The sequence below is a fragment of the Strix uralensis genome, chromosome 12 (assembly GCF_047716275.1).
Source record: "Strix uralensis isolate ZFMK-TIS-50842 chromosome 12, bStrUra1, whole genome shotgun sequence".
Taxonomy (NCBI): Eukaryota; Metazoa; Chordata; class Aves; order Strigiformes; family Strigidae; genus Strix; species Strix uralensis.
The window spans coordinates 24,017,235-24,044,257 of NC_133983.1; the positions used below are offsets into that span (position 1 = coordinate 24,017,235).

A 27,023-nucleotide genomic window follows, 5' to 3' on the forward strand; every position below is an offset into this window, starting at 1 on the left:
GATCTGTACCAGAGCACGTGTTTTCGCAGCACCAGCAGCCGTGAGGAGGTAGGGCCGCCAGCTAACAGCACCTCCGGGCTTTGCCTTGTGCCAAGTCTGCCTGGACTTAGAAAGGAGGAGCAGAACACGGCATGAAAACCCAGCTTGTGCCTTATCGTGGTAGCTGCGCCCTGTGTGCGCAGTGCCCGGCCCAAGGCCCTGCCCCGCGCAGGTCACGCAGCAGAGGCGAGGCTGTTAGCAAGCTGAGAGATCACTGATGTTTGTCCAACCCTGTAATTGCGGTGACCTCCCTTCAGAGGCCCTGCCCTGTAAGGAAACACAAGAGTAACAGGCTCTGCGGTGCCTGCAGGCTTTCAAACACACAGCAGCCTCGGAGGCTGGCAAAGGATTCGCAACCACCCTGCCTCGTTCCACCCCTGGACAGGCAAGATGCTCATTTAGGTGCTTTGCGATGCCCACGTAAACTGCTTGGTCTGGCCACGGCCCCGAGAGCAGGCGGTAACACCCACCTGGCACAGCGGCTCCACATGCTGATTAAGAAATGAAGAGACGTTTGGGCTCTCCCTTTGTAGACAGACTTGCTGGTTTCTCTCCAGAAGCTGCTAACTTTTGTTGGGTGCAGTCAGGGCTCAGGCTTGGTGCGGGAGCGAGCTTTGGGGTGGGAGCTCTCTGGAAATACCTGAGCTGGCAGAGGGGCTGGTGCTGCCGGCACCTGTGGGCAGTGGGGACTGAGGCTCACACTGCCAGCCTCACAGGCCAGCGCCAGGCCAGGCCTGGCCACACAGGGGACAGCTGTGTCCCCTGCTCTCCCTGCTGGGGAGAAGACGAGCTCCCAGCTGCTGTGACCAAGAGGCAGCACAGAACAAGGAATGGGTTTAAATAAACCACTTCTTCATCCAGTGGCACAAACCAAATTAGGGCTTAATGAGAGAGGCCCAGCCTTCCTAGGAGCAGGCCCTCGTGCAGAGCTTCTCTCCTTTAATTAAAGGCTCTCGATTATTAATTAAAGCGACCAGCGGTGACCGGTCCCCCTCAGCCCAAGCCCCAAGATGGCACCGCCCCGCCACCTCCTCCCGCCCCGCCCAAGATGGCGGCGGGCGGGCGGCTCCCTCGAGATGGCGGCGGGCGGTGTCGCTCCTCCCTTTCCCCGACCTCCCCAAGATGGCAGCGCCCGGAGACACGCCACCTTCCCCTCGTCCGACCTCCCCAAGATGGCAGCAGGGCGGAGCAGCTCTCCAGCTTCCGCCTGACCTCCCCAAGATGGCGGCGGACGGCGCCGCTCCGCCCCCTCGCCCGACCTCCCCAAGATGGCGGCTCAGAGCCGCGCTCCTCCTCTCCACGGCGGCCCCGACATGGCGGGCGGCGCGGAGCTGGAGCCAGGCCCGGACCCGGGGCGGGTGGTGGAGGCGCTGGAGCTGCTGCTGCGGCCGCCCGCCGGGCCCGCTGAGCGGGATGGCGAGGCCGGGCCCGGCCTAGACATGGTCCTCCGACCGGAGACGCTGCGCAGCAACGCGGTGGAGCTGGAGGAGCGGCTGCGGCGGGCTCCGGGCTGGGCTGCGCTGCGCGGCCTCCGCCGTGCCGTGCTGGCCCGGGCCCCCACGCTGGCCGCCGGGGCGACGGGCGAGTCCGAGCCGGGCTGGGCCACCGCCTGCGGGCTGCTGGCGCTGCTGCTGTGCCTGAAGGAGCGGCTGGCCGCGCTCGCTGCCGCCATCCCCGCCGCTCGCGGGGCCGGGCCCGGGGCCGCCCCGCCGCCCAGCGCCGACACCCTGAGCGTGGCGCAGGCCCGGGCGGTGGGGCGGGCGCTGCGGGCCGCCGTGGGCCTGGGCCTGGTGCCTTACCTGCCGCCGGGCGTGGGGCAGCGCCCGGGGCCCCCCGCGCCAGCCCCGGCACCGCCGGCCACCCGCGGGGCCCGGCTCCATGCCGCCACCGCCGCCCTGGCCGAGCTGGCCCAGCACCCCGCGCTAGCTGGCCCGCTCCTCACCCGCCACCTCGGCCTCCTCCTCGCTGGTCTCTGCCTGCTGGGCCACGGCCCTGCCGACCATAGCGAGGTCTGTGGGGTCCCCTCACCTCCCGTTCCCCTTGCGTGGGCACCGGCCCTGCCGAAATGTGTCAGGGTCACCGGCCTGGCCTGAGCCCGCTTGCCACACTGAGCCCGTGGCCGTGCCGGGCTCCTGCTCGCGAGAGAAGAGATGGGAGCCCAGCGAGGGGCACCGGCACGCGGTCAGGACTGGCGGCGGGTTTAGCGCCAGCAGCCGGGCTGTCCTCGCCACCCCAGCGTTTGTTTTTTCCAGGGTGTTTCGGAAGCGGAGCGAGCGCGGTGCCGGGAGACCCTGCGGCATGTCCTGGACCGCGTCTACCAGCCGCTGGCGGTGCGGGAGCTGCTCGTCCTGCAGGGCCGACCCAAGCAGGTACCCGGCAGCAGGGCTGTCCCTGTTACAGGGCGTGTAGTGCCCACGGTGCTGGGCACAGTCTGCTCCTGCACTCCGAGGGTGCCATTGTTGCTCTTCTAGAAACGTTTGCCCGCCTTGAAAACCAGTTTGGGGCAGCGACGACTTGTGAGCGCACAGGCGAAGATGCTGGGGGTGGGTGAACTCGGGGACTCGCGTCGCAGCACGTGCCGCCTTGGTTTGGCGATTCCATCCTGGCCGAGCAAAGCGCCTTCTCTTCCAGGACGTGCCCTTCTCTGCTTGAGGGGACAAACCTGCTGCTGTTCGTGGCAGCGGGGAGGAGGAGATGGGACATCTCCTTCATGTTCTTTTCACAAAGGACACATCCCGGCTCCACGGGGGTGGTGGGTGCCCACCTGCCACATCACAGTTCGGGGTCAGGACACGAGGAGCTGCTGGTGCACGCGTGGGGTGGCTGGCTGGGGCGCAGCTCTGTGCCGCGCGCTGACCCTCCGGCTGGGATCACACGCGATTCCTGAGCCGTGGAAACCGGCCGTCCCACGCGCGAGGGCTGCGGAGGGTCCGTGCGAGGTGCTCGCGCGGGCAGCGCTCTCGGTGCGTGCTGTGGTTCTTCCACACAAAAGCCAGGGTCTTCTGGTTAAGAAAAGCCGAGCTGGTATCCCCAGCAGCCTGCCTCGCTCCTCGGGGTGTCCGAGCAAGCGCCGCTGGGTGAAGTGCTCGCTTGGCTCTGCTGTTCGTGCTGCTTTGCTGGAGCAGGGAGCCTGCGGGCTCCTGGCAAGGGTCACCGCTGCAGACCCCTTATCTGTGCCCAGCCCGACTTGTCCCCCCAGCACCGTCGTAGTAGTGAGGCGGTCGGAGCTGCTGCCTGAACCCTGAGAGGATTTAATTAAAGGAGGGAAGCTCTGCACGAGGGGCTGCTCCTAGGAAGGCTGGGCCTCTCTCATTAAGCCCTAATTTGGTTTGTGCCACTGGATGAAGAAGTGGTTTATTTAAACCCTTTCCTTGTTCTGTGCTGCTATCTGGTCTCGTGCCCTGCGGGGCAGGGTGCTGGCTGTTTGCCTGTTAGTGGGGGTTTGCACAGGAGTGTGCTCCTTAGCCTGCTCCTTTGTTTCCTTTCAGAGTCCTCCCTCTCCTGGGGAAGAAACAAAGCCGGCCCTTTCGCGGGCTCCAGCGTGGCTGCGGCGCCTGTGCGGTCAGCTGCTCTCCGAGAGGCTAATGAGACCCAGCGGGGTTCAGGCTGTGGTTCGGGGCGTCATGGAGGGAACAGGCGGTGAGTAGGGTGCTGTGACGCTGCTCTTGGCTTCCAGCATCGCAGATTCAATCCAACTGTGATGATGTGTCTGAGACACCCGGGAAAGACAGCGCTGTCCGAGCGCCGTGATGGGAAATAGCTTTTGTCAGGCCAAGCTGACTCTGTAACGCTCGTGCAGGTTTTGCTTCTGACTGTGCTGAACTCCCAAATGCCTTCCAACTGCAGATGCCTTTAGTTGGGGGTACACCATCATGTCAGAGGTCCAGACTAAAAGCTTCCAAACTCATTTGGGCTGTTCGTGGCCCCGTCGGTCACACCCCATGTGTGTATGGAGTGCAGTTTGTTCCGAGGTTTGGTGGGAGTTGTGCTCGGAGCTGGGCTGTGAGCGGCTGCAGGTGGAGTGTGACCCGTCCCGCTCCAGCGCTCGGCAGCCTTGCTCTCTAAAAGCTGGATCCCACAGTTTTTAATGCCAAAGCCGCCTCCAGTCAACACCAACCTGATGACACCGTCCAGGCATGAGCTCCCTGCACCTTTTGGCTCATACACCTATTTGTAGAAGTTGTTTTCCATTATCAAAGGTTTCGGTCAGTAATTTTTCCCCTTCTGTCATTAAGTTCAGGTGTTTCCTAAAAGGTGTTTGGTTTAAAGAGAGTCATAAAAGCTAGAAATCCAATTTTTGGCCAGAAACATCTGGCTTCAGCCAAAACTGGCCCTGCTGTTTGCTGTCAGTCTGAGGTGATCTTGGCTTTCTGCTGGTGTAGCAGGTGGTGCTGGTGCTGAAGCAGCAGCTGTGGACTGGAGAAAATGCGACGCGGTTGCAAAGATCCTGGCTTCCTGCCCGCAGCAGTGCCTTTGCCCCGAGGACTACTACAGCCTGGTGTGCCCCCAGGTAGGTCCCTCTCTTCCCCTCCCCACAGCACCCCGGCTTGGGCTGGGAACGTGGAGCCAGCTCCCGGCTTGGAGAGTGTCAGTACTGTTGCTTCTGCTGGAGCGTGGCCTGGCTCGGGTCAGGACAGCGTGGAGATGGTTTTCTGCTGCTCTGGCAGTGGGATGTGTTTCCACCCTGCTCTTGAATTTTCCATATTTGGTTGAAATGCCGGGTGATGTTGCCTGATTTTATGAGCTGCTCAGCGCTGTGCTGTAAGGAGCGCTCTGCTGCGGAGCTCTTCCAGCCTTCGGCTGTGGGAGTGGTGCAGGCTCTTGGTTTGAGCCCAGAAACGCATCCTGCGTTAACACGTGCACGGAAAGGAGACCGGCTCTTCCATATGTAGAATGTTGTGCCAAATGTCCAGCGGAGCAGCACACAGGAGGCTCCTCAGTCAGCCTGCTCTCCTCTTCTGAGGGGCTGCTAACCTTTGTTCTATTATCGTGGATTTTTCCTTCCAGATTCTGGACTTGCTGCACATCCAGGACAAATTGACAGCATGCCAGTTCCAGCGAGTGGCCACCACGACGCTGCTCACCATGGCGAAAGAGCACCCTCAGCTGGCAGAGAAGCACTTGCTCCAGCCCCTCTTGGCACCGCTCCTGCGGTGCTCTGAGACCCCAGGTACCTGCTGGTCTCTGCCAAGCCCCGCACCGGAGAAAGCTCTGGCTTCTCTTCTCGCTGATCTTTGTCTTTACATCAAAATTTTCTCGGGCTGCTGGCTGGGCTGCTGGGCGTGCAGCTCTGTCAGTTGTGAACGTGTCTATGTGGCTGGTTGCACCGCGTTTACTAGCGCTTGAAACAAATTACTACAGCATAAGAGCCAAGCGGTCGGGCTTCTGCCATGTGCTCTTTGGGAAACTCTGCCAGTCTCACAGTCTCGTTTTGGGCTTCCGGGCGGAAGCCTTCGGTTCCCCACGCTGACCCAGCAGCTCTCCGGGGAATAATCCATCAAGAGGTTGTGGTCTGCTTGGATTCGCTCGTAACCTTGCGGAGTTTACAACACTGCAGTGATATTTAGTGCAGCTAACGAGGGCTCATCGGTTCCCATGCTGCCTTGATGGAGGGAAGGCAAGAGAAATACCGAAGTGCTTTCTGGTGCTGGGCATGGCGGGGTTGCTGGAGGCTCCTCAGCCTGTGGGGGTGCTGATTTTTCTGCCCTTTGTTTTCAGAGCTAGCAGAGGAAGAGTTATCAGCAGGGACCGTGCTGGTGACAGAGGCAGAGCTTGGCAGCTGTGTGGAAGATGTGCTCAAGGTATCGCGTCTGATTCGGGCCTGAGGGTAGGCGAGAAAACTACTCTTAAGAAAGCTGGTTTGGGACTTTCTGAGCAGTTCAGCATGTGTCAGACCATGATGAAAACGAGCATCTCCTGCAGTCGTGATGCTGAGGCCAAGAGCTACACAGAATAACCTCGAATGCAGCCCTGCGCTGGCAGGACTGCAGCTTTACGGGGAGTACCAGAGGCACTGCCTGAATCTGTTCAGGCATTCTCACCCCAAAACGTTCTGCAAGATGGCAGTGAGCTCTGGCTGGTTGTTTTTTCCCTGGTGTCTTTCTGGTGTGTCAAAAGAGTCTGAGTGGTGGGCTGGTAGCCAGGAGTCCCCATGGTGCTGTCATATCCTCTTCCTCCTCCGCAGCAAGACTCTGAGCATCACTAAATTGTGCAGCTTCCTCGGGATTGATGTGTCTGGGTGTACTGTTGGAGCAGCCTCAGGACCTGGGCTGTGATGGTCGAGCAGGCAGGAGGTCCTGGGCAGGGAGCACTGCTGGCCTGGCATGCCTTCCCTCAGGCTGTGGCTGGTCTCCCTCTTCTTAGTGCCTCCGTGCCTCAGTTTCCTTCCTGTCAAGCGTGGATAATCCTGAGCGCGGTGTTAGCTGTGTGGGAGGGAGACATGAAGGGTCTGGAGCACAGGTCTGATGGGGAGCGGCTGAGGGAACTGGGGGGCTTTAGTCTGGAGAAGAGGAGGCTGAGGGGAGACCTCATGGCCCTCTACAACTCCCTGACAGGAGGGTGCAGAGAGGGGGGATGAGTCTCTTGAGCCAAGGAACCAGCGCCAGGACAAGAGGGAATAGCCTCAAGCTGCGCCAGGGCAGGGTCAGACTGGCTTTTAGGAAGGATTTCTTTGCAGAAGGGGTTGTTGGGCGTTGGAATGGGCTGCCCAGGGCAGGGGGGGAGTCCCCATCCCTGGAGGGGTTGAAGAGTCGGGCTGACCCAGCGCTGAGGGATCTGGTGGAGTTGGGAACGGTCAGGGTGAGGTTCATGGTTGGACTGGAGGAGCTTCAAGGGCTTTTCCAACCCAGATGATTCTGTGAAGCTGTTGGGAGCCGCTCTCGCTGCCGCCCAGGTCTGCAGAGGGCAGCCTGAGCCAGGGTGCTGGAGCTGGAAGCCTTTCTACAGCTCCTGCAGTGTGAACCCCTCATAGAGGTCTGGGCGACAGCCAGCTTTCACGCTGGGCCAAAATCCTTCCGAACGAGTGACCTGGAGAAGAGGGCACTCACGGTATCGGCAAGCAGCTGGCTGTGTTGGATTGCCCAGCCTGGCAGCCAGGGCAGCTTGGCAGAGCTGCCGGCTCGTCGCTCGGTGGTTGTGCAGCCAGTTGGCAGCGGGTGCTGTGAAGTGAGAGGATTTGGTGCAGCTCTTGAGGCTGCTGAGCTGTCACCAGGGTGAAAAAGAGAGCGAAGGTGAGCTTGGAGGCATTGCAGAGCTGCGGGGAGAGGTGGGAGAGCTGGTGCAGTGGTCCTGGGGGCTGCTGTTAGGAAGCAGAGAGCATATGGGTACGGGGAAAGGAGGGTGGGTGGCAGCTGTTAGTGGCTGTGTCCTCACCTCGGTTGTCCCAAAAAGAGGGGGGACGCTGCTGCTGGTCCCCGTGGGGTGTCCCCAGCGGCTCATCTTCCCCTGCTGATACCTGTCAGGGGGCTAAAGGCATTAGAGTCTGTCTAGTCCCATTGGATGAGTAAGGTAAATGATAATAAGTAAGGAAAAATGAGTATCCTGTTTTGCAAGGACCATTCTGAGCCGAACCCTGTGACACGTGGGTTTCTGTGTGCATGAAGTTAATTTTTAAACTGTGGGTGGGTAATCCTGCAGCAGCTGCTGCTGGGTGCCCAGCCACCTCCTCAGGAGCTGCTCTTGGTGCAGGAGGGTACCTGGAGGCAGCGGTGGGGCCTCAGAGCTGCTCTGTGAGCTGCTCTGTGCGCCCAGCTGCTGAAGCAGGAGGGATTGCTGGGGCTCAGCGGCTCTCCCAGCGCTGATCCGATGCTGGGGGATGGGGAGGGTTCAGGAAAATGGAAGGAAACTTGGGTCTCATCAGAGAAACTGGCTTTGCCAGTAAGAGACGGCCTTCTGCGTTAGAGGAAGTGTCTCGTGGGCAGGACGGTGCAGGTTTAGCACTTTATCGGGAGCTCCTTCCTGCAAGGGGTCCCTTGGAGCGACAAGCAGGGTGTTCAGCAGCGTAGGTCTTGGCTCTGGCATTTGGGGGAGAAGTGGGGTCCATCCTTGTGCTCCCTATGAAGGAACAGGGCTTTTTGGGCAGGCCTCTTCTTCTGAAACCTTCCCTCCCAGCTCCTTTTTCTGCCCTTCCCACCAGTATCACCAGTGCCACGCTGCAGACTTCTCTGCCTGCCCTGACAGCAAGCAGCCCAGCTTACTGCTGCGCTTTCCAACCCAGAAGGACATCTCCAGCCCAGCAATTCAATTTTAAGAAGCTGGTGACTTGCTTACTGGCATGCCTCTAGGCAGGCTAAGCTCTTAAATGCTGTGATTGTTGTAGTATTTTGCGTAGTAATGATCTGTTGTAACTAGCTGGCAGGCAGAGACCAGTCTGGAGGGCTGCTCTGTGGCTGCCGCTCACAATGCGGGTGCTGGGGGAGTTTGGGGCGGATCCCTCCTTAATGGCAAAGCGCTGGAGGCCCGAGAGCAGCCAGATTAGTGACGGAGACTCCAGCCTGCGGATTTGCGGGGGTTTCTTGCCTAGCAAGTGTCATTTGATGCCGAGTGAGAAACCATCCTTGGGGCTTCATCAGGGAGGCTTTGTGTACAAAAGGTTCTGGTTAGGAAGAATGGCTCCGCGGGGATTAGCACAGGAAAAGAGGTCTGCTTGCATCAATAGAGCAGGGCAGAACAGTATCAGGACAATCTCCCTCCTACCTGGGTTGTCACACTGCCTGGAGCAGGCAGAAGCTCTTTGGTCTGTCTCCAGGGCACCTCCAGCCCTGGAGCAGGCGATTGCTCTCCAGCTGTGGAGGTCAGAGGTGTGGGGAGCGCTCTGGTGTGAAGGCACAGCCTCTTCTGAGCAGGTAGTTCACCAGCTAACACAGCTGGAAGTCCCTCAGAGTACTTGTGAAAAGGCTTTATTTCCCCACACCCCGCCTTTTTTTTAAAGCTAAAAGCTATGGAGGGGGATGGAGCATGCGGAAACAGGGACCTGAACACAACAAACCCAAGAAAAACCTGAGTCCAGCGGGGCAAGGCTTGGTATTAACCATTTTCCAGACAGAGTTTTCCCAGCGTTATGGCTTTGACTGAAAGCATCCTACCTGGCTTTTAGTTTTGAATAATTCCTTTCAAAGGATTCAAAAGGAAATGCAGTGTCATGAGACTTCTGTGAGTGTTTTTCCTGCGCTCCGTGGGCAGCGAGGTGGGAGCTGTGTGCGGTGAGCTGGTACCAGTGGCTTCCTGGGAAGGGGGTGCTGGTTTCATGGAGGAGGGCACTGACAGCGCTTCGGGAGGGTGCTGCTTGAGATGGAGGAGAGGAGCATGGCCCTGCAGCCTCCTCAGAGCCCCTGCAACCCCTCTGCTCAGCTCAGCACACGTCAGCCCAGCTGCCCTGCTTAGGGACTGAGCTCTGCATTTGAGATTTGGCTCTAGGTGCGGTATTTCCATAAAGATTTGCTAATTCAAAGGTGCTTGTTGCATCCCTCTGTAAGGAAAGACCTTACCCCTGAGCAGCAGACTTGTGAATAGCTGGCTGCAGCGTTCTTGTAGCTTGGAGCCCTGCTGTGGTTAAGCAAATGCTCGGAGAAAGATGGTGCTGAAGGCTGCTTTTAACACAGAATGTGCCATAACCAAGGAAAACAGGCTTCAGACTGAAAGAAACAGGCTGAAAACCCTCTGCTGTTCTGCGCAGATGTGCTTTCTGTCGTTCCCTTTGCCTTCCCTCTGCTCCACGCAGGTGTTTGACCCTCCTCCCTGTGCCTTTCTCTCCGTAGGTGTATGTGGTTGGAAATGACAGCTCAAGCCTGCTGCTGGGATCCTTACAGTCAGTCCTGGGAGTGGTTTTTTCCCTCTATTCCTTCGCCAAGCAGAATGTGTCATACTTACGGTAAGGGAGGATTGTGCACAGCTTCTGGGGTTTCATCTTCTCCGCTCTGCCCACCTCCAGAGGACGTGCTCTCTATGGGCACATCCAGAAGCTGGGACCAATTTTCTCATCCTGAAGAGCTCTCATTCAAAGTAGGCAGTAACTGCAGGCACAGGCACGGTACACGACCTTACTGGCAGACCTGTGCCTGAGGAAGCAGTTCTCACGTTGGTTTTTGTCTTCCCTGAAGCCAGAATGTTCAGTGTGGAGGCAAGTGTGTCCCTGGGCGCCTTGGGAGCCGCAGTTAACTCTTAGTGCCTGTCTAGGATTGTGACTCTCTGGATGGAGATAGTGTTGGCAGCGATCTAGAAACAGGATAAAAACTGGATAAAACAGCTTGAGTGCTGGCTCTTGGAAATACGAGATCATTCTTCTCCTATCTGGGGTCACTCTCTTCCGATATGTGCAGGACCTGCCTCTCGGCAGCTGTCCCTCGCGCCGTGCCCAGCTGCCCCATGCTGACGTACGATGGTGAGCACCACGTGTGTCAGTCGTGGTGACGGGGACAGCGGTGACCAGGTGCTGGCTGTCCTCTCGCCTTTCTCCTCCCAGGCTTGCCCTGAGTTTGAGCCAGCCTAGTAAATATGCTCCTGGTGGGTTCACGCTTTGCTTTGGTGATACTGGCGTGCGGGTGCTGGAGGCTTTCCCTGAGAGGTCTGTGTAGACACGGCCTCTGCTATTATTAAAGACATCGTTAATCACTTCAAAGAGCAAAGAGTGCCGTGGCAAGTTTGTGGAACAAGCCAAGTTAACACTGCTGCTGGGTGAACAGAGTCGCTGCTCGCTTCTCTCTTTGCAAAGGAATTTGGCAGGGGTAACTCAAACCACAGCTGCCTGGAAGTGTTCGGGTTTCCAGACCTCTGGCACAGCACAGCGCTGCTACTCCACCTCGTTAACCTGCGTCTTTCCTTGGCAGGGGTTCCCACGCCACCTTACAGTGCTCCCCGTCTCCTTCCTCCTCGGCACGGCTGACAGCCGGTGCTTTGTCACGTTGGCGTGAAGCGCCCGGCACGACATGCCGAGGCTGCATGGAAGTGGCTGTCCTCGCCCAGACATGCTGCTCGGACAGAGTGCTCCCTTCCTCGCTGGGCTGAAACCCTGAAGGACCCAAATCCTTCCATCTGGGAACGCCAGAAGGGCAGGATGCGCTGCTGATCCCCTTATAAACTGGCACAAATGCTTTCAGCTGCCGTAACCATCAGCCAGAGCATCCCAAGGAGTGTCTGTGGTGGCTCCAGAGCGCTCGTGTCTCTTCCCTCGCCCCGAGATGCGTGGTCCCGTTGGGGGGCTGGTGTGCAGGGATGGGGACAGCAGACAGGAAGGTCACCACTGCTTTCTCTCTCCCTCCCAGTTCCCCGTGCCAGGAGATCCTGCTGTGGTTCTTGGAGAAGTCAGAGCGAGAAGTGTCACTGGCTGTGCTGGAAGGCATCGCAGGGCTGAACAGCAGCGTGCGCGCCCTCCGCCCGCAGTGCCGGTTCCGTGCAGGCAGCGAGGGTGGTGCCACCGTCGTGGTGGAGGAGACCATCAGGTGAGCGCTGTCGGGGCAGCATGAGGCACAGGGGTCATTCCCCAGGCACGTAGGGCTTTCCACAGCACGTCCCACCACAGTCTCGTCCCCCCAGGTAGCCGGCTGTCTTCACTGAGCTCGGGCAGGCGATGCTTCCACGCAGCCTCCGGGTTCCCTGTGCTGATTTTTCAGCCCTGGAAAGCAGCACGCTCCGTCTGAGCGTTCCTGTGCGATCTCTGCGTGCTTTTCCCAAGTCCTCAGTCCTGCCTGTGGGGTGTGTGTGGGAGTGGGACATGCTTCTTCAGTCCCAATGCTCCCCAAATTCAACTTCCACCCTCCGGCCTGAGCCTGTCTTCCGGCAGATCGTGGCTGTGTGGCGTGAGCGGTGTCCCTCGGGTGCAGGTGGCACCGTCGCAGCAAGGACTCTAGCGATGCCAGTGTCGCGGAGCCAGCGACTGAGCTCCCCTCCTGCTCTTGCAGATGGTCTCTACAAGTAGAAGCAGAGCTTGGCCATGTGGGGAATAAACTGCAGCCATTAGACTCCAGCCACGCAATCTGGGACTGTTCAGCAGTGTGACATTTGGTTTAAAGAGGGGTAGCTGGGAGTTGGCAGGTGTGAGCCCAGTGCTGTCGAGCGGGCAGAGTGCTCAGCTCCTGCCCGGGAGCGTCCGTGGGGTGGGTGCACACCCCTAACAAAACCCCATACAAATACGCTTGGTTTGGTTTAATTTCAATCTATTCCTGACTGGAATTAGAAAAAAGTTTGCCCTGGGGTCTGCGCTGGTTAAACTGGATATACTTTAAAATTACTCCGCAACAGCCGTGGCTCTGCCTGTGTCTGTCCTACTTTTATGGCCGTGACTGCTGCACGAATCCCGTTCTTTATAGGATGGCTAGATTAAACGTGTTCTGCACTCATGGTTTCTGCTAGTTATTCCTTTAATGAATGCAGGTTAATTAATAAACCGAGTGCGTGATCATGTAGACCAGATGAACTGAGCCATAGTTTGGCTCAGCTGCCTCCAGGCTTCTCTTCCTGGTAGCGCTGTGGAGGAAGGTTTCCAAGTGAGAAGGCCGAAGCAGGACGTCACCTTGCCGTGGAGCAGTTTAGAGCCAGCCCTGGAGGGGGGCTGTGTGTGTTCGTGTTGGTGACAGGGTGACCTGTTTCAGCGATGAAGAGGAAGCCCTTTACCAGAAGGTTTCCTCGGAGCAGTGCCATGTGGAGAACTTGGTGGAGCTCTTGTCGCACTGCCAGAAGAGTGGCCTGGCCGGAGACTTCTTCATCCGCTGCCTGAAGGTAAGGGCGGGCAAGTCTGTGGTTGGGGCACATCTGCAGGAACGCTTTCCCTGGGCCACACAGTCTGTGGCAGATGGCAGAGGAGACAGATCGTCCCCTTCCGTGCCTCGGGAGCACCGAGCCGGTGTATGGCACGCAGCAGAGCAGTCCTGCTCTGTGCCGGGCAGGAGAGCCTGGGAGAGGGAGGCAGCCCTGCTCCCTCAAGGGGTTAACCCTCGTTCCCCCTGGCCTCTTTTGACAACAGGAGCATGTTGAAATTTAATGGTGTGTTTTGAGGCTCTGAATAATCCCTGTCGCTTCCTCAGCTCTAGTGGAGGGGCCCGGCACCTGCTCCCTTTGATCCTGCTCCAAGCCCTGGCGATTCCCTCCTGGTCTTGTCTGGGCCGGGCTTTCTGTGCCCTTGCTGGCCGGCGGAGCCCCAGCCCGTAGTCACACGGGGTTTGCAGCTTCCCTTGGTGTAGGAATGCTGCTGTGGCACAGGTGGGGGACACCCAGGAGCTGTGGGCAACTCTTGGAGACCTTGATGTGCTGAGCAGAAGGTTTTGGTCGCATGAGGAGTCAGCACGAGCTCCACGAAGGGGATGGGGTGGTCTGGGTGTCTTTGTGAGCAGCCGCTGCCAAAAACAAGGCTGCAGGCAGAGACCCAGCGAGCCTCACAGCCTGGAGAGTGCTTGGCCTTAGGAGAAGTGCTCGGTGGTGCTCTGTGGGGTGGAGGTTCACCAGGGTTTGGCCTGGTGACAAGAGTGTGTCTCCATGCCCTGTGCTTCCTTCCCGGCAGGCGCTGACTCACGTGGCTGCGGAGGACGAGGCGGTTTCAGACTCAGCTGCGGTGCCGGGAGGGAGTCTCCTGGAGCTGGAGTGGTACCACGCCAGGCAGAGGAGGAAGCTGCTGGTCCTGCAACTTGTGGCCACGCTGTGTGAGAATGTCTCGGACACCGTGTTCACAGACATTGCTCAGGTTGGTGATGGCAAAGCCCCGGGGGGTTGGCGGCTGGAGCACATGGCAGACCAAGCTCTGGGCTGCTGCACTCTAAGGAGACAGTGGCTAAGAAATAACTGGGGGAAGCTTGAGTGTCCCCAGGAAAAGCAATTTATTGATTCAGTCGCAAGTGTCTCAACGAGACTCTGTCCTGTGCAGCGCTAACAGAGGAAGGACAGAGTCAGCTGCAGAGAGAGGAGGGGGCGGCCCAGCAGATATCTCCATATTTGTGTCCATGGTTGTGTGTTAAAACCCAGGAGAGTAATCTGAGCGTTGATCAGAACTCTGACTTGCCAGCTTCTCATCTTTATTTTGAGCAAAATTTATCCCCAAGTTTAACAAAGCTTAAAGACATCCTGTTCTGACAGACCTTTCCAGTGGGTGCTTGCTGCCTGGCCATGGTGGTGGTGCCTGTTTTTTTCTGGCACGTCTCGGCAGCCACCTCTGGGAGCTGTGGGAGCTGGGCTGCCAGCCGGACAAGCACGGCACAGCTCTGCCACCACAGCCCGCTCGTCCCTTGTCACCAAAATGGGCCTTTTGTGGCTTGTCTCTGGTTTCTGCTGCTGGGCACTGGGTTGTGTGTCCGGTCATCAGGGTTGGTGTAACTGTGCTCATACCTTCGGCGCTTGCCTGTGTCTTCATGAACGGGCAGCCACAACATTTATTAAAGATTGTAATTTCCAAGGCCAGCTGGGGCTCCTTGAACCTGGTACCAAAAAGGATTGTTAAAACACAGCGCTTCTGTCCGGCCCGAGCCCACGCTGCAGCAGCGCTGGAGGCGGTCGGCCATCCTGCGCCGTGCCAGGTCGGGAAGGCTGCTGGGCGCTGAGGGCGGCATGGTATTCCCCAGCTGATCAATATATTTTAACTTGCTCATCCTGTTCTGTTTTAACTCGGTGACCTGGTTATTCCAGTTAACTGTGACTGGCTTGAGCAGAGGCGGTCACTGCTACCACAGGTTTCCTCACTCTTCTCCGCGGGACAAAGGAGTCTTTGTGTGCGCGCCGCGGTGGCGGGGGACCCAGCCGGTGTCGGTGTGGCAGCCAGCGCTGCTTTGTCCTCACCTGCCTCTGTCCATCGCACCCACCCGTGTGGGACCCGCTCCGCTCCCCGGGTCGGGAAATCGGGGAAGTGGAGAAATGGGGAAAGATTTTGCCATGTTTCTGCCTCCAGCCATGAGTCTAGGATAAAAAGAAACAACCACCCGAAAAGAAACGCAGACAAAAAAGCCATTATACTCCCACCTGGGGGTTGTATTTCAGGGAGGGCTCCCTGGCGTTGGGACAGGCAGTTGTGGAGCTGTTTTTAAGCCGGTTCTGCAGCACAGAGTTCGTCCAGCACGTCTGTTCCTGCTGTGGGCACTCTGGAGCGTGGCTTTGTGCTTAATGGGCTCCAAGCAAGCGGGATCCGCCTTCCCAGAGCCAGACCCCAGGAATGACAGCAGCTGTGGACCCCCTCAGTTGCACAGTTTATTTTATTTACATTTTCCCCCTGCTCACAACCAAGTTTCATGAGATTGACTTGATTTCCTTGATACGCCAAGGATGCTCTCCTCCTGCACGAGACACAAATGTGCCCCAGTGTTTTATTTTTCAAGCTTTTTTTTCCCTTTCCAGATTAGGGTGGGCTTTTTTTTTCCTTCCAGATGAGTTTTTTTCTTTTTAAACTTTTTGTTTTTTTCTCAGTAGCTATCTACTGATAGATTATTTGTTCACGATGTTCCTATTTTTTGCATTAAATATAATTTAAACCCATTCAGCTTGTCTGTCGCTGTTTTGTGAGAGCAGATGTTCTGATGCTTGTTTTTACTCCCTATTCTTGCTGTTTGACGGCATTTCGTTTCTGGACTAATCAGCCCAGAAGGTACCTAGGCCTTTTCCGCAGCCCCTCCCAGCCACCCTCCCTCCTGGCTGCAGCAGGGATGTGCCTAACGAAGCTGGCAGCAATCAGCTCTCCTGCTGATGAGGAAACGTGTTGCCTGCACCCAGTGCCTGTGCCCTGGAGGCTGGAATTGTGGGGTTTGGTGCAATAATACCTTGTTGCCCTTGTACTTTGTTTTCCAAAATAGGAGCAAAATCATTCCTCTTCTTTTGCAATGTGCCCCTTATGTAGGAACGACCCCGATCCAGCCCCTTCCCAGCCCGACTGGGTGCTGGCGAGCTCTCCCCGAGCCCTGCGGTGCCAGCGCAGCTGGCAAAGACGTGGAGAAAATAAACTCACTAATTTCAAGTTCCGTTAGAAAAGCAGGAAGCCTGTGGGATCAAAGATGTGGGTGCCAAGTGTCGAGAAGGCCAGTCCCAGCCAGGCAGGATCGTTATGGGCTTGGGGGGAAAAAAAATACTATTGAGAAAATCACAAAATAAGTGACACACGTGGTAAATGGCCCAACTCCAGTGTCAGCTGTGTGTGGGTGAAGGCTGTTGGATATCTTCTCTCTCAGACCCATCCCAGTTGCCTTCCCGGCTCCCATCCCAGAGCAGGGACAGAGCAGCCACTGTGGTTTAACCATGGCCTTGTCCCGGGGCTGCGGTGGACGGGCAGACGGGCAGTGTGAGCTTGCCCAGCCCACGCCGGAGCTGGGTGGTTGCAGCCGCTGATGGGCCAAGCTGTCTGGCCCAGTCCTGCTCCCCAAATCCTCAGGGTTCTGACAGGCCGCAGCGGGGCTAAGGGCTACGACCCTGGGCAATCAGCCCCTCTGTGCGACTGCTGGAGGGATGGGCAGCAGTTTGGGGGCTCTGGCTCCCTCCTGCACCCCCAGTGTATCCCCAGCTGGGCTGCACCAGCACCCAGCCCTCCCCCACCAGCGCCCTGGCGCTGCCGAGCCCACTTACCTGGGAGGGTGCTGGGATGGGTCTGAGAGGGAAGGTCGGGGTGGTGACAACAGGAAAACACAGAGGGTTCATACGAAATTGTGCTAGAGAAAGGCTTGGGCTTGGAAAATTCAAATAGATGCAGAGACAGCAAGAGCTGAAGAGCACGTGGCTGCGGGAGGGCACCCCGATCTGAGTACAGGCAGCAGCGGTAGCACCCCGGGAATCCCCCCCACCTCCTAACTGCTCTCCCCCGCGCTCTCCGCTGGCAGGTGGAGGAGTTCGTGGCAGCCACGCTGCAGCGAGCCTGCGTCAGCCCGGCGCGGGGCCCCGGCGCGGCAGCGGAGGCACAGACCCTCGCCATGGCCATGGGGCTCGTGGCCGCCATGCTCGGTGGAGCCGTCCAGGTGAGGGGGCGAAGCCGGGGTGCTCGGCGGCCTCAGGGTGCGGGGAGGGGGGAGACCGGGCACCGTCCCACCCAGCTGAGGGGTGCCGCAGCCGGTGCTCCAGGGTCTGGGTGCTCCCTGGGCTGGGCTCCCTGTTCAATCCCAGTGTATATATCTATATTATTTTTCCTCGAAGCAGTGCTGGGATGCTGGCTGAGGGTTTGATTCTGGCAAGACACCCCTGAGAGCCCAATTAATTAATTTATAATCCAAAATCTGCTCCCAAGAAGGTGCTGACAGAGCAGTGCGGTCACATATGGCATCTTTAAATACCAACCCTGCATCCTCTGCATCCCTGCACGTCCTCGGGCTCCTCTCTGGAGCATAACGGACTTCCCAGGGTGGGCTGTTCAGCTCTTGGAAATTCTCTATAAAAAGGGTTACCCTATCAGCTGAACTGCCATCCGGGAGTCATCACACATTCGTTAGCGCGCTGTAATCACCCCGGCTCCCGTTTACATCACTGAGCTGCCGGGTTGCTTCATCCCCAAACTTGCCCAAAGGAAAACCCAACTGTTAATGGAAAAAGATAATTCATTGTGTCTTCTTGCTAAATTCCTAACGTTGGGAAAAGAACATTATTTAGTTGGAGAAAACTTAAAACCAGAGTCTTGTGGCTGTAATGGCCCCCTCCCAGGCGAGATCCCACTCCCGCTCTGGCGTTAATGGGAGCAATTTAACTTGGCAAATTGAAGGCAAAAGGTTTTGGAGGCAGCTGCAAAGCTGTTTGGGTCTCAATGGCCAGGGGTATTTTTACACAATCACCCAAAAGCTCCCCGAAATTTCCGCTGAAGCATCACTTTTGTGGTCTTACAGCCCCGCTTTTGCTGTAGCGGTTTGGTCCAGCTTAGGGCAGGAACTTCTCCCCCTTGGGCACCGTGGCCTCGGGACAGGTCGGAGCTGCCTTGCCGGGTCCAGGCCCCGCACGGACACCGCTCTCCTGTGGGCTCCTGCCCTTCCCACCTTCTCCTGCAGCACCTCGGGGCTGCCCTGGTGCTGTCGTGGCTGCTGCCGGCTTCTGCCCTGCCAGAGATGCCGCAGCTGGGATCGGCACTGGGGCTGCTGGAGCTTGTGGGGACCAGAGAGAGCCCAGCTCGTGGGGTGAGGATGGTGGGTGGCCAACTTGCCATGGGGCTACAAAACGGCTCCGGGGCTTGCGCACCTCTGGGCTGCCTGCCCACCCTGCCAGGAACATCCCAGGGAGCACAGCTCCATTGCGGTGGTGCTGACGCGGCTTCTCTCCCCCTGGCAGCTGCAATCGGGTGACTTTGCCGTGCTGAAGCGGCTGGTGCCGTTGCTGGAGGAGCTTTCCTGCACCTACCCTGAGCCCCTCACCCAGGAGCTGGCCGCGGACCTGCGCATCGCCATCTGCACCCACGGGGCCGTCTCCCCCGCCACGGTGGGCACTGCTGCCAACGGCGTGCTGGGGAAGAAGCCGAGGATGGGAAGTCAGAGCCGTGCCACAGCCCCGAGCCCGGAGGGAGACCAGGTACCACGGCAAGGCCACGGCAGCCCCTCGGCTCCCAGGGAGAGGAGCAAAGAGCAGAGCGTGTGCCACGAGCCTGGCACCACGGGTCCCGCTCCGGCCCCGTGTGCCGACAGCCAGGCCCCGGCTGGGCTCCGGGACCTCCTGGTATCAGCCTACGACCCCCAGCCCCCCGGCCGGGTGGCCGCCCTGCGCCACCTCGCCAGCCTGATCACGCAGCGGGATCCGGAGGCGCTTCGGCTTCAGGAGAAACTCTTGCAGGTACCAAGCTCCCACCACCGCAGTCCCCGTCCTGCGCCACGGTGCAGAGCTGGGGCTGAGCGTGCCGGTGGGCTGGGGACAACCCATGTTAGCGGAGCCCTCCCACCCTGCTGTCACCGCTGGCTACAGGCGCCAGGCGAGAGGCTCCAGGGCTGCTTCCCTCTCCTCACAGGTGTTCCTGGAGAATCTGCAGCACGAGGACGCCTTTGTCTACCTCTCAGCCATCCAAGGTGAGTGGTGCCTAGCCGGGGCGAGCGCCGGTGCTTCTGAGGAGGAAGTTTTGTGCTGGGGGTGGGATTTGGGCAGTGAGAGCAAAGAGCAGCGGAGCTGCGGCCAGGCTGGGGGCTTGGCTGCCCTCCCAGGCCGCATCTTTGTGCCATTTGGTCAAGCCTGGAGCCTCGTGTGGGTTCTGTGCCGTGTTCCCGAAGCCAGTGGGCTTTGTCTGCCGGCCAGGGCACACCCAGGAGCCGGTCACCGTCCCTGTGCCAGGTCTGTGCCGCTGGCCTGGGGCTGCAGTTTCAGCGCGGTGTGGGCACAGCCCCGGCCCTGCACCTGGCTGACATTTTGGGGTGCTGGTCCCTTCAGCCGAGGCTGGTGGAGGAGCCGGGTCCGTGGGGATCCACTGGTGCTCCCTTGGGCTCTGCCATCCCCATGGCCAAGGTGGTAACACCCACCCGGTGCCGGCCAGCCCCGTGGATGTGGCACCACGGAAGCTTTTTCCAGGTCGGTTCCCTTACCCGTCGCATCTCATGGCCTCACAAATTGCTGCCCCCACTGAGGGGGGAGAGCAGCGGCAGGCATGCACCCAGCCCTGGCACTGGTCCCGGAGGGCAGCAGGGAGCAGGCAGTGGGCTGGCAGGAGAGCAGTGTGCCGCTCTGCTCGCCGCTGGCTGCCCTCCTCCCCACACCAGGCCGCTGCTGGCAGCACCGAGTGTCCCTGCTGCTCCCGCCGCTTCCTAGGAAACCCTCGGGTCCATGCTTGCTCCGGCACGCTTGGCGCAGCCCCATGGCACCGGGCTGCCCATCGGGATGACAGGCAGGTGCTTTGGCACCCGGGATGACACTGATGTCCTGTGTCACGGTGCACTGGGTTACGTGGAAATTGCTGTTCCCGTGGCCCCAAGCGATTGCAGAACCACCGGGAGCCGTCGTGTAGGTACCTTCACCGGCAGCTGGAAGAGGAGTTTATCGCTGTGCTTCCCTCTGCCTGTACAGTCTTGAGTGGGACGGGTCTGTCCTTGCCCTGCAGGTGAAACACAAACGCTTCAACCGTCCCCCGGTGATTAATACACCCAGTGCAGCTGCCTCCGTGTTTCGCAGCCCGGCTGCGGTTGTGATTAACCCTGACGCGGTTCCTTGCGGTGGTGACTCAGCCAGCCCGTGCTGCGCCGGCAGCGGCACCCGCAGCGTACTGTGTGTGGTGCCAGCGGCTGGGCCAGGCGGGCTCCCCACTGCCCCGGTCGGGCTCCCCATCAGCCGGCCGTGCTGCTGCCGCGGCCAGAGCCGGCTGTCGCGGCACTGCTGGTTATCATGGAGCCAGGCTCCAGTGAGGTGACGCCAGAGGAGAAGTCGCTGCTTTGCCAGACATGCCCGGGCCTGTAGAGGGTAACGCACACTGGGCACCCTCCGATAACCGGGGAACGGGGTTGGAGGTGAAGGCGGCTGCTCCTGGAGGGCAGAGGAGCTGGGGCTCACCGTGACTCAGTGCTTGGCACCGCCAGCGCAGCCGCTGCCACTCGCCCTTTCCCTGGAGAGCATCTGCCTTTCCCCATCAAGAGGCACCCGCCACCCAGGGAGCCTGGCGCTGCCGGGGCCCTGCCTGGTGCTTGCCCCAGCCTGGTGTCTGTAAAGGGACGGCGAAGCCAGCGCAGCCCCATGGCATGGCCCGGCACACAGCCCGTGCCTGGGCTTTGAGCCCTCATCATCCCCGGGGAGACGCGGCAGGCGTGGGGCACTGGGGAGCCAGGCAGACCCGGGAGCTTCGTGGAGCCCTGGCAGGGACAAGGACACGCCAGCAGCATGTGCCTGATGCTGGGAGCCAGGAGCAGCCACCGGACAGTGTCCCTGAGCATCGCCTGTGGCACCCAGCTGCCGCGAGGCTGGGCCAGCCCGGGGCAAGCCCCACAGCGTCCGACGGCCAGCGTGCCAAGTCGATGCTCAGTCAGTGAACATTAACCAGCAGCAATTAGTGGGCACCTGCTGCCAGATGCTAAATTACTTTTCAGCTTGACACCCAACCAGACCCAGTGCTGCGACTGTGCGCAGAGGGGCTGCGGGATGTGCCGCAAGGCCGGGGCAATGCAGGGGGTCCCGCTGGTGATGGTTTCACCCGCTGCACCCAGGATGGTTCCTCTGCCAAGGGTGGTGACATGTGGCATCCCCGTGCCTGGCCCTGACCAGCACTTTCCCCTCGCTCTCCCTCCAGGCGTTGCCCTGCTCTCCAGTGAGTACCCAGAGCGGATCCTGCCCGTCCTGCTGGCACGGTACGAGTGCCCGGTGCAGGGCACGGAGGACGCCACGGCCACCATCACCAGGATGAAGCTGGGCGAGGTGCTGATGCGTGTCACCCGGGCGCTGGGTGAGTCCACAGCCGTGTCCGCCGGCCGCTGCCAGCAGCCGCAGCACCGCTCGGCCCCTCGCTGCTCTCTGCTGTGCTGCCAGGTCCAAGGGGGAAAGCCCACGGGGCTTTTTGTTGTCCGAAGATGAGAACCAGCCCCCACAGCGCTGCCGCGGTGGGTCTGGAAGCTGAAGGGAGCAGGAGCCAGGCAGCGGATCCAGCCAGCAGCCCACCGTCCCCTTGGCTGGCAGCGCTGGGCTCAGAGGTTGCTGGGAAGCGCCCGGACACGCAGGGCTGAGGGGTAAAAGCTGGATGAAGCCTTTCCGGCAGCCGCTGTCGGGACATGTCCTAAAATGCCTCGACTTATTCCCTGGCAGAGGCCAGGCCAGCGAGAGTGTGCAGCCGGGGAAGGCGACTGCCAGGGCGGCCGGGTCAGGGTCCCTGGTCAGCTGTGGCAGAGCCGACCTCCTGCAGAGCCCAGACCGCCCAAGCCCCAGTGCTGGGGCTCCCCATGCCGCTCCGGGGATGGGGACAGGGCATCTGACGGGCCAGCGATCCCCTCGCCCCCCCAGGGAGCTCTGGTGAGCAGCGTCAGCAACGGCAGAGCCTCTTGGTCTCTGAAAGCCCCTGGGCAATGTCCGTGTGTCCAGCTCTCGCCTCGCCTGGCGCCGCAGCCGCACCGCGCTGGGTTTCCCTCTGCAGCTGCCCGTGGCACGGCCAGCAGCGGGACGGTGGGCATGGCCTCCGCTGCAGTTCTCCCCCCTCCCCGTAGTGCCTCTGCCGCGGGCAGCGACTCCGGCACGTCCTGGCTCGCCTGTGTATTTATAGAACAAATCGCATGAAGTTGTTTTTGTTGCAAAGCTTCAGGATTCAAGAGCAAGGATTTAGCCGGCGCTTCCAGAAACGCTCTGCTCTGTGCAGCAGCGCTGCTGCGGGTGGGAGCTGCTGCCTGGGGACCGCTGTGCCTCCCTCCTGCCCCGTTCCCGTCCCCATCCCTCCCTGCCATCCCACTGGAGCAGCTTTTTCCCATCCAGGAGGGAATTTTGCAGCAGGCACCCATTGTCCAGCAAATGTCCGGCGTGGGCAGCGTGGCTGGAGGCGCGCAGCATCGTTCCTCTGCCTCCAGCAACGTGGGGCCGAGCGCCACACGAGGGGTTCCTGGAGACCTTGCACCGACCCAATTAGCTTTCGCTACAAAGCCATTAAATCTGTTCTGAGTGCGTCACAGCAGAACTTTTCCCTGCTCCAGCAGGGAGCACGTGCCTTGCTCGCTGCGGGAAGGGAAACGCGGCGCAGGGGCTGGCTGGTCCCCCGTGTGCAGGGTGATGGGGTCCCTGCGCTCCCCACAGGCCTTATTCCTGTCCCTGTGTCCCCGGGGCATCCCACAGCCGCCACAGCTGCACAAACCAGCATCCAAGGAGCTTCCAGAGCTCGGAAAGCTGGGAAACCCCCGAGCTCGTGGGCCGGTGAGCCTGCCAGAGCTTCCTTTGCTCCGTTCCTCCCACAGTGCCGCAGCAGGCCCTGCCCGGTGGGATCCGTGCCCACGGCGTGGGACACATGGTCCCCAGCCACGCAGCTGGCGCAGGAGGACCCTGCGCCTGGGGTGATTGTTCATGCTGGTCACGGGCTCCATGCACCGACCTCTAATTAGGCGGCTCACACATCCACGGCGCCTCCGTGTGCTAATTGGGGCGAGGTGGGGGGGGAGCTGTGCGGCTGAATTATGTGTGAATTTGGGTTTTGCGCTTTGTTTCTGTGTGCTGCGTCAGCCATCGCCTCCAAACAGCCCTGTGGGATGCGGGATGTGCCGGACGGCCCCAGACAAAGGTCTTTGCCGTTGGGGTTTGCCAGTGCCACGGCGTCCCTGGCCCTGCCACCATGGCGAGGCTTTGGCAGGAAGGGGCTGTTTTTCCTTGGCTGTGACGTGCCACTCTCTTGCAGGGGACATGGTGGTCAAGCACGGGGAACCACTGGTCCAGGCCTTTCTGCGGGGCGCCCGGGACCCTGACGGCGCGCTGCGGGCCAGCAGCCTCTCCAACCTGGGCGAGCTCTGCCAGCGCCTTGGCTTCCAGCTGGGCTCCGTCATCCAGGAGGTACCGGCACCGTCCCGGCACTGCTGGACCCTTCCCCGGGTCTCTCCCTGGGGAGCGTGGGGCCATCGCTCGTTAATGAGGGCGGTTCGTTAGCGGAGGGCAGGGCTGCTGAGCACTCGCTGCTGGGAGACACAATAGCCTGGGGGTTTCCATAGAGGACATGAATGATATTTGCTGGTATTGCAGAGTATAAAAGTCCTTGGACGTGAAGCAAACACTCAGGAAATTCTAGCCCTGATTTTTAGGGCTAAAAGCTTTATAATCAGCTAAAGATGGTGCTTGTGCAGGGAAGCGATTGCCCAAGGAAAGGCAGCTGGGCCTGAGCCACCCGCGGCAATCGCACTGCGGGAGGAGACCTGGGGTCACAGTTCGTACCTGCCAGAGGTGCCTCTTCCCACTTAACGAGACTGACCTCGTTACCCGTCCCGTTATCACGAGCAGCTGATGGGTGCCCAGCCCTCGCCCCGGCTGCAGGCTCCCGGTGAGACGCTGTGCCCAAGCTGTGGTGCCAATGGGGTGAGCACGGCTCTTGTGTGCCCTCTCTGGCGCCTGAGCGTCCGCCCCCGGTGCCTCCCAGAGCAGGAGGGGGGTCAGGAGACATCAGGGATGCGGCGCTCGGGCCTCTTCCCCACTCCCCGCTCACAGCTGCTTGGCATCGGTGGGTACCGGCGGCGCTGGATGAGCTGCCGACGCACCACACACAGCTATTTCGGGAACACGCTGGCTCTGCTAATTCTCTGTCACTGCCAGGGGTTTAATTAGGTTCCCTCGACTCTGCCCACTTTTCATCAAGCTTTCTGAGGCGTCTGCATCCGCTCAGCCCCTGCGCGAGGGAGGGCTGCTTGGAGCCCCCCCAAAAAGCCAATCCCACCTGATTGGGTGCCTGCAGGGCCCGTGTGGCTGCCCCAGCCCGAGCGCAGGGGTCCCATCCTCATCCTCCAGCCTCAGGCTACTGAGGGCCATCCCATGTGTCCCCCTCGTGTCCCCCTGCCCCTGCTGACAGCGCCCCCCCCCACCCTGTCCCCACAGGTCACCTCCTGCTTGACGGCCATAGCCAAGACGGACCCCGAGGCCGAGGCGCGAAGAGCTGCTGTGCACGTGGTGGTGCTGCTGCTGCGGGGGCTCAGCGAAAAGGCCACCGAGGTGGGTGTCAACGTCACCCCCCCCAGCCCATCCCCGGGGCAGGGACAGCCTCCGCCAGGCTCCTGGGCACCCCTCGGGGACGGCCCCCACCCTGCACAGGCTGCAGGGCTCATTACCGGGCAGCTTCCAGGGAAAATCCCATGAGATCGGCAGCTCCAGCTTGTGCCCCCCACCAAAGGGCCCCCACTGGTGCCGGATCCTCCCCGGGGCAGAGGGGACTTCACGGGGGTGTCCCTCTGAGCGGTGCCGTGCTGCAGGGCAGTGCCGTGCCATGCCGCGGGGCACTGCCAGCTCTCAGGAGCCGTGGGAGTTGTTTTCTCCCTGATTTGACTTGGAAATGCCCAGATTTTCCTCGTCCCTCCCCGCTTCCCAGCAACGAGCGTGTTGGGACTCAGCTCCCACGGAGGAAACAGCTGGTTCCCTCCAGGAATCCCCTCAGCTTCCCCTTTGTGCCCCCACCCCACACCGTGCCGGAGGGACGCCACGCTGTGGAAACTGAGTCCCGAGAGGGCCGGGGTGTGGTGGTGGCGGTGCCGCCGTGTCCTGGCAGCGGTGGGAGGGGCAGTGCCGTGCCTGCAGCGACGCGCCGAGGGTCGCATTTCGGGTGGTGGTGGGCGTGGGCGAGGCGCCGGCGGGCGCTGAGGGTTCCCCCTGTGCCCAGGTGCTGCAGGATGTCCTGAGGGATCTCTACCGCCTGCTGAAGCACGTGGTGGCGGCCGAGCCCGACGGTGCGACGGTGCTGCACGCCCAGCTGGCGCTGGAGGAGCTGGACGCCGTGATGAGGAGGGTCCTCTTCCCCCCGCAGACGCTGGAGAAGAAGATCGTCGTGCTGCCGTAGCGGGGTTGGGGCCACAGAAACAAACTCTTCCCGCTCCCGAGCGGCTCCCCGAGGGGAAGGGATCGCCGTGTCCCCAGGACGCTGCCGGCGGGTGCCAGCCGGGGAGGAAACCGCAGGCTGGGGAGGACGGGCTGACTGGGACAGGGCAGGGGATTAAACGGAGCCACGCTCAGCCCTGCGCCTGTGACGTCTCTGGGAGCTGCGCGAAGCCCCTGGGTGCCATCACGGCCACATCCCGGCCCACAACTGGGCCCTGCTCACCCTCACGTGCTTGCAGTGGTGGCAGCGGTGTGGGCCCTGGCGACCCCCTGGGTCCCGTGGGAGGGTGGGTGTCAGCCCTCAGGCTGAGGGGGAGCTGGGAGCGAGGGCGGGGGCTCTGCTGTCTGCACCCCGGGGCTGGCAGGCAGCCGGCTGCTGCCACACGGCCTTGCCTGGGCACTGCACACACACCACGGGGATGCTGGGGGGGTGCTGGGGGGCGGGTCCTGGGGACACTGGGGGTCCCTGTGGATGCTGGGATGGTCCTGGGTGTGCCAAGCTGGCCAGCAGCTCTCGTGGACTTGCACACCCACAGGCACAGAGGGAGCCTTTCTGGGTGCCAGCCCCGGGCGAGGGACCGTGACAATCCCTGGAGGCAACAGCTGAGCCAAGTTCTGAATGAGATTTTAGCCAAATCCGAGTGATTTTCCCTGGGGAGCTGCCGTGGGGTGACTGGGCAGCCCCCAGCCCTGCTGTGCACAGCCCCAGGTACCCGTTTCCTGGCTGCCCCGTGCCGTACTGGATGGTGTGAGGGGCCCAGCACCCCCCTTCCCTGAAATGTTGGGGGTGCCGGGCTGTGTCTCCACCCCCAGCGCAGCCGCCTGCGCCGGGCCCACACCTCGCCGTGCCGTGCCGTGCCGTGCTGTGCCGTGCTGCTCGGCCGGGTGTGCATGGGCAGCGGGGAGCGCATTGTCCTCGCCAGAGAGTGGCGGCGGCCGAGTGCTCCTCCTCGCTCTCGCTGCCGCCAGCCCACACCGGTGCTGGTGCCGGGCCACGGGCACACACCGGGATGCTGCCGTACTGGCTGTGCCTCCCCAGGGCCTGCCGCGAGCGGCAGATGACGGTTTTTGAATGAAAAGTCTCTTTTGATGCCACTGGCTGGGCGCTGTCCGGCTGTCCTGCTGCGGGGAACAAGGAGGTGGCTGTGCTGGAGGAGGAGGGAGTTTGGCTCCCACCGTGGGCAGCACCGCTGCAGCCGGCCGGCAGTGGGGAGAGACCCTCGGTAACCGCGGCCACACCGAAAGGTAAGGGGCCATGGGGCAGCCCTGAGGGCCGTGGGGAGGGCTGCAGGGTGGGAACATGCTGGCCCTGTCCCCTGTCCCCCTCCATGCTTCCTGCAGACAGGCACCTGAAGCCGTGGGGACGCCGCCTGTGCCCGGCAGCGCTGCAGCTGTGGCACCGGCACAACCACGCCGGGTCTGACCCTGCTGTGCCGCGGTTTGCACCTCCACACCCCGGTGCTGCTGCGCTCAGCCGGGCCACGTGGGAGCCCCACCAGTGGTGCCAAGGGTCCCGGGGTGTCCCAGCCCTGTCCCCGCTGCCCGCGGGCTCACCGGTTCCTCGACACCTGCTCCGGGCGCTGCTCCGGCACCTACGGTGGGGAGTTTCCAGCTGGTGGGTT

General features: G+C 60.9%; 1 protein-coding gene across 1 annotated transcript; it reads left to right on the plus strand.

The window, feature by feature from the left end:
* Nucleotides 1–1,291: 1,291 nt before the first annotated feature.
* On the plus strand, nucleotides 1,292–25,535 carry TANGO6 (transport and golgi organization 6 homolog). The gene is made up of 17 exons (XM_074881346.1): nucleotides 1,292–2,048; nucleotides 2,292–2,408; nucleotides 3,528–3,678; nucleotides 4,422–4,549; nucleotides 5,047–5,209; nucleotides 5,758–5,840; nucleotides 9,795–9,907; nucleotides 11,298–11,474; nucleotides 12,624–12,750; nucleotides 13,529–13,708; nucleotides 16,812–16,946; nucleotides 18,238–18,732; nucleotides 18,905–18,962; nucleotides 21,158–21,310; nucleotides 23,231–23,382; nucleotides 24,412–24,525; nucleotides 25,187–25,535. Exons 1-17 carry the CDS (start codon nucleotides 1,308–1,310, stop codon nucleotides 25,361–25,363), a joined length of 3,264 nt encoding a protein of 1,087 aa, XP_074737447.1. The 5' UTR covers nucleotides 1,292–1,307; the 3' UTR covers nucleotides 25,364–25,535.
* Nucleotides 25,536–27,023: the final 1,488 nt, after the last annotated feature.

Excerpts from the sequence above, each read along its gene's own strand:
- TANGO6 (XM_074881346.1), top strand. The coding sequence starts at position 1,308 with ATGGCGGCTCAGAGCCGCGCTCCTCCTCTCCACGGCGGCCCCGACATG. Across the intron at positions 16,947-18,237 it reads TGCTCGGTGGAGCCGTCCAG|CTGCAATCGGGTGACTTTGC; the intron begins GTGAGGGGGCGA and ends TCCCCCTGGCAG. Across the intron at positions 21,311-23,230 it reads GCGTGTCACCCGGGCGCTGG|GGGACATGGTGGTCAAGCAC; the intron begins GTGAGTCCACAG and ends ACTCTCTTGCAG.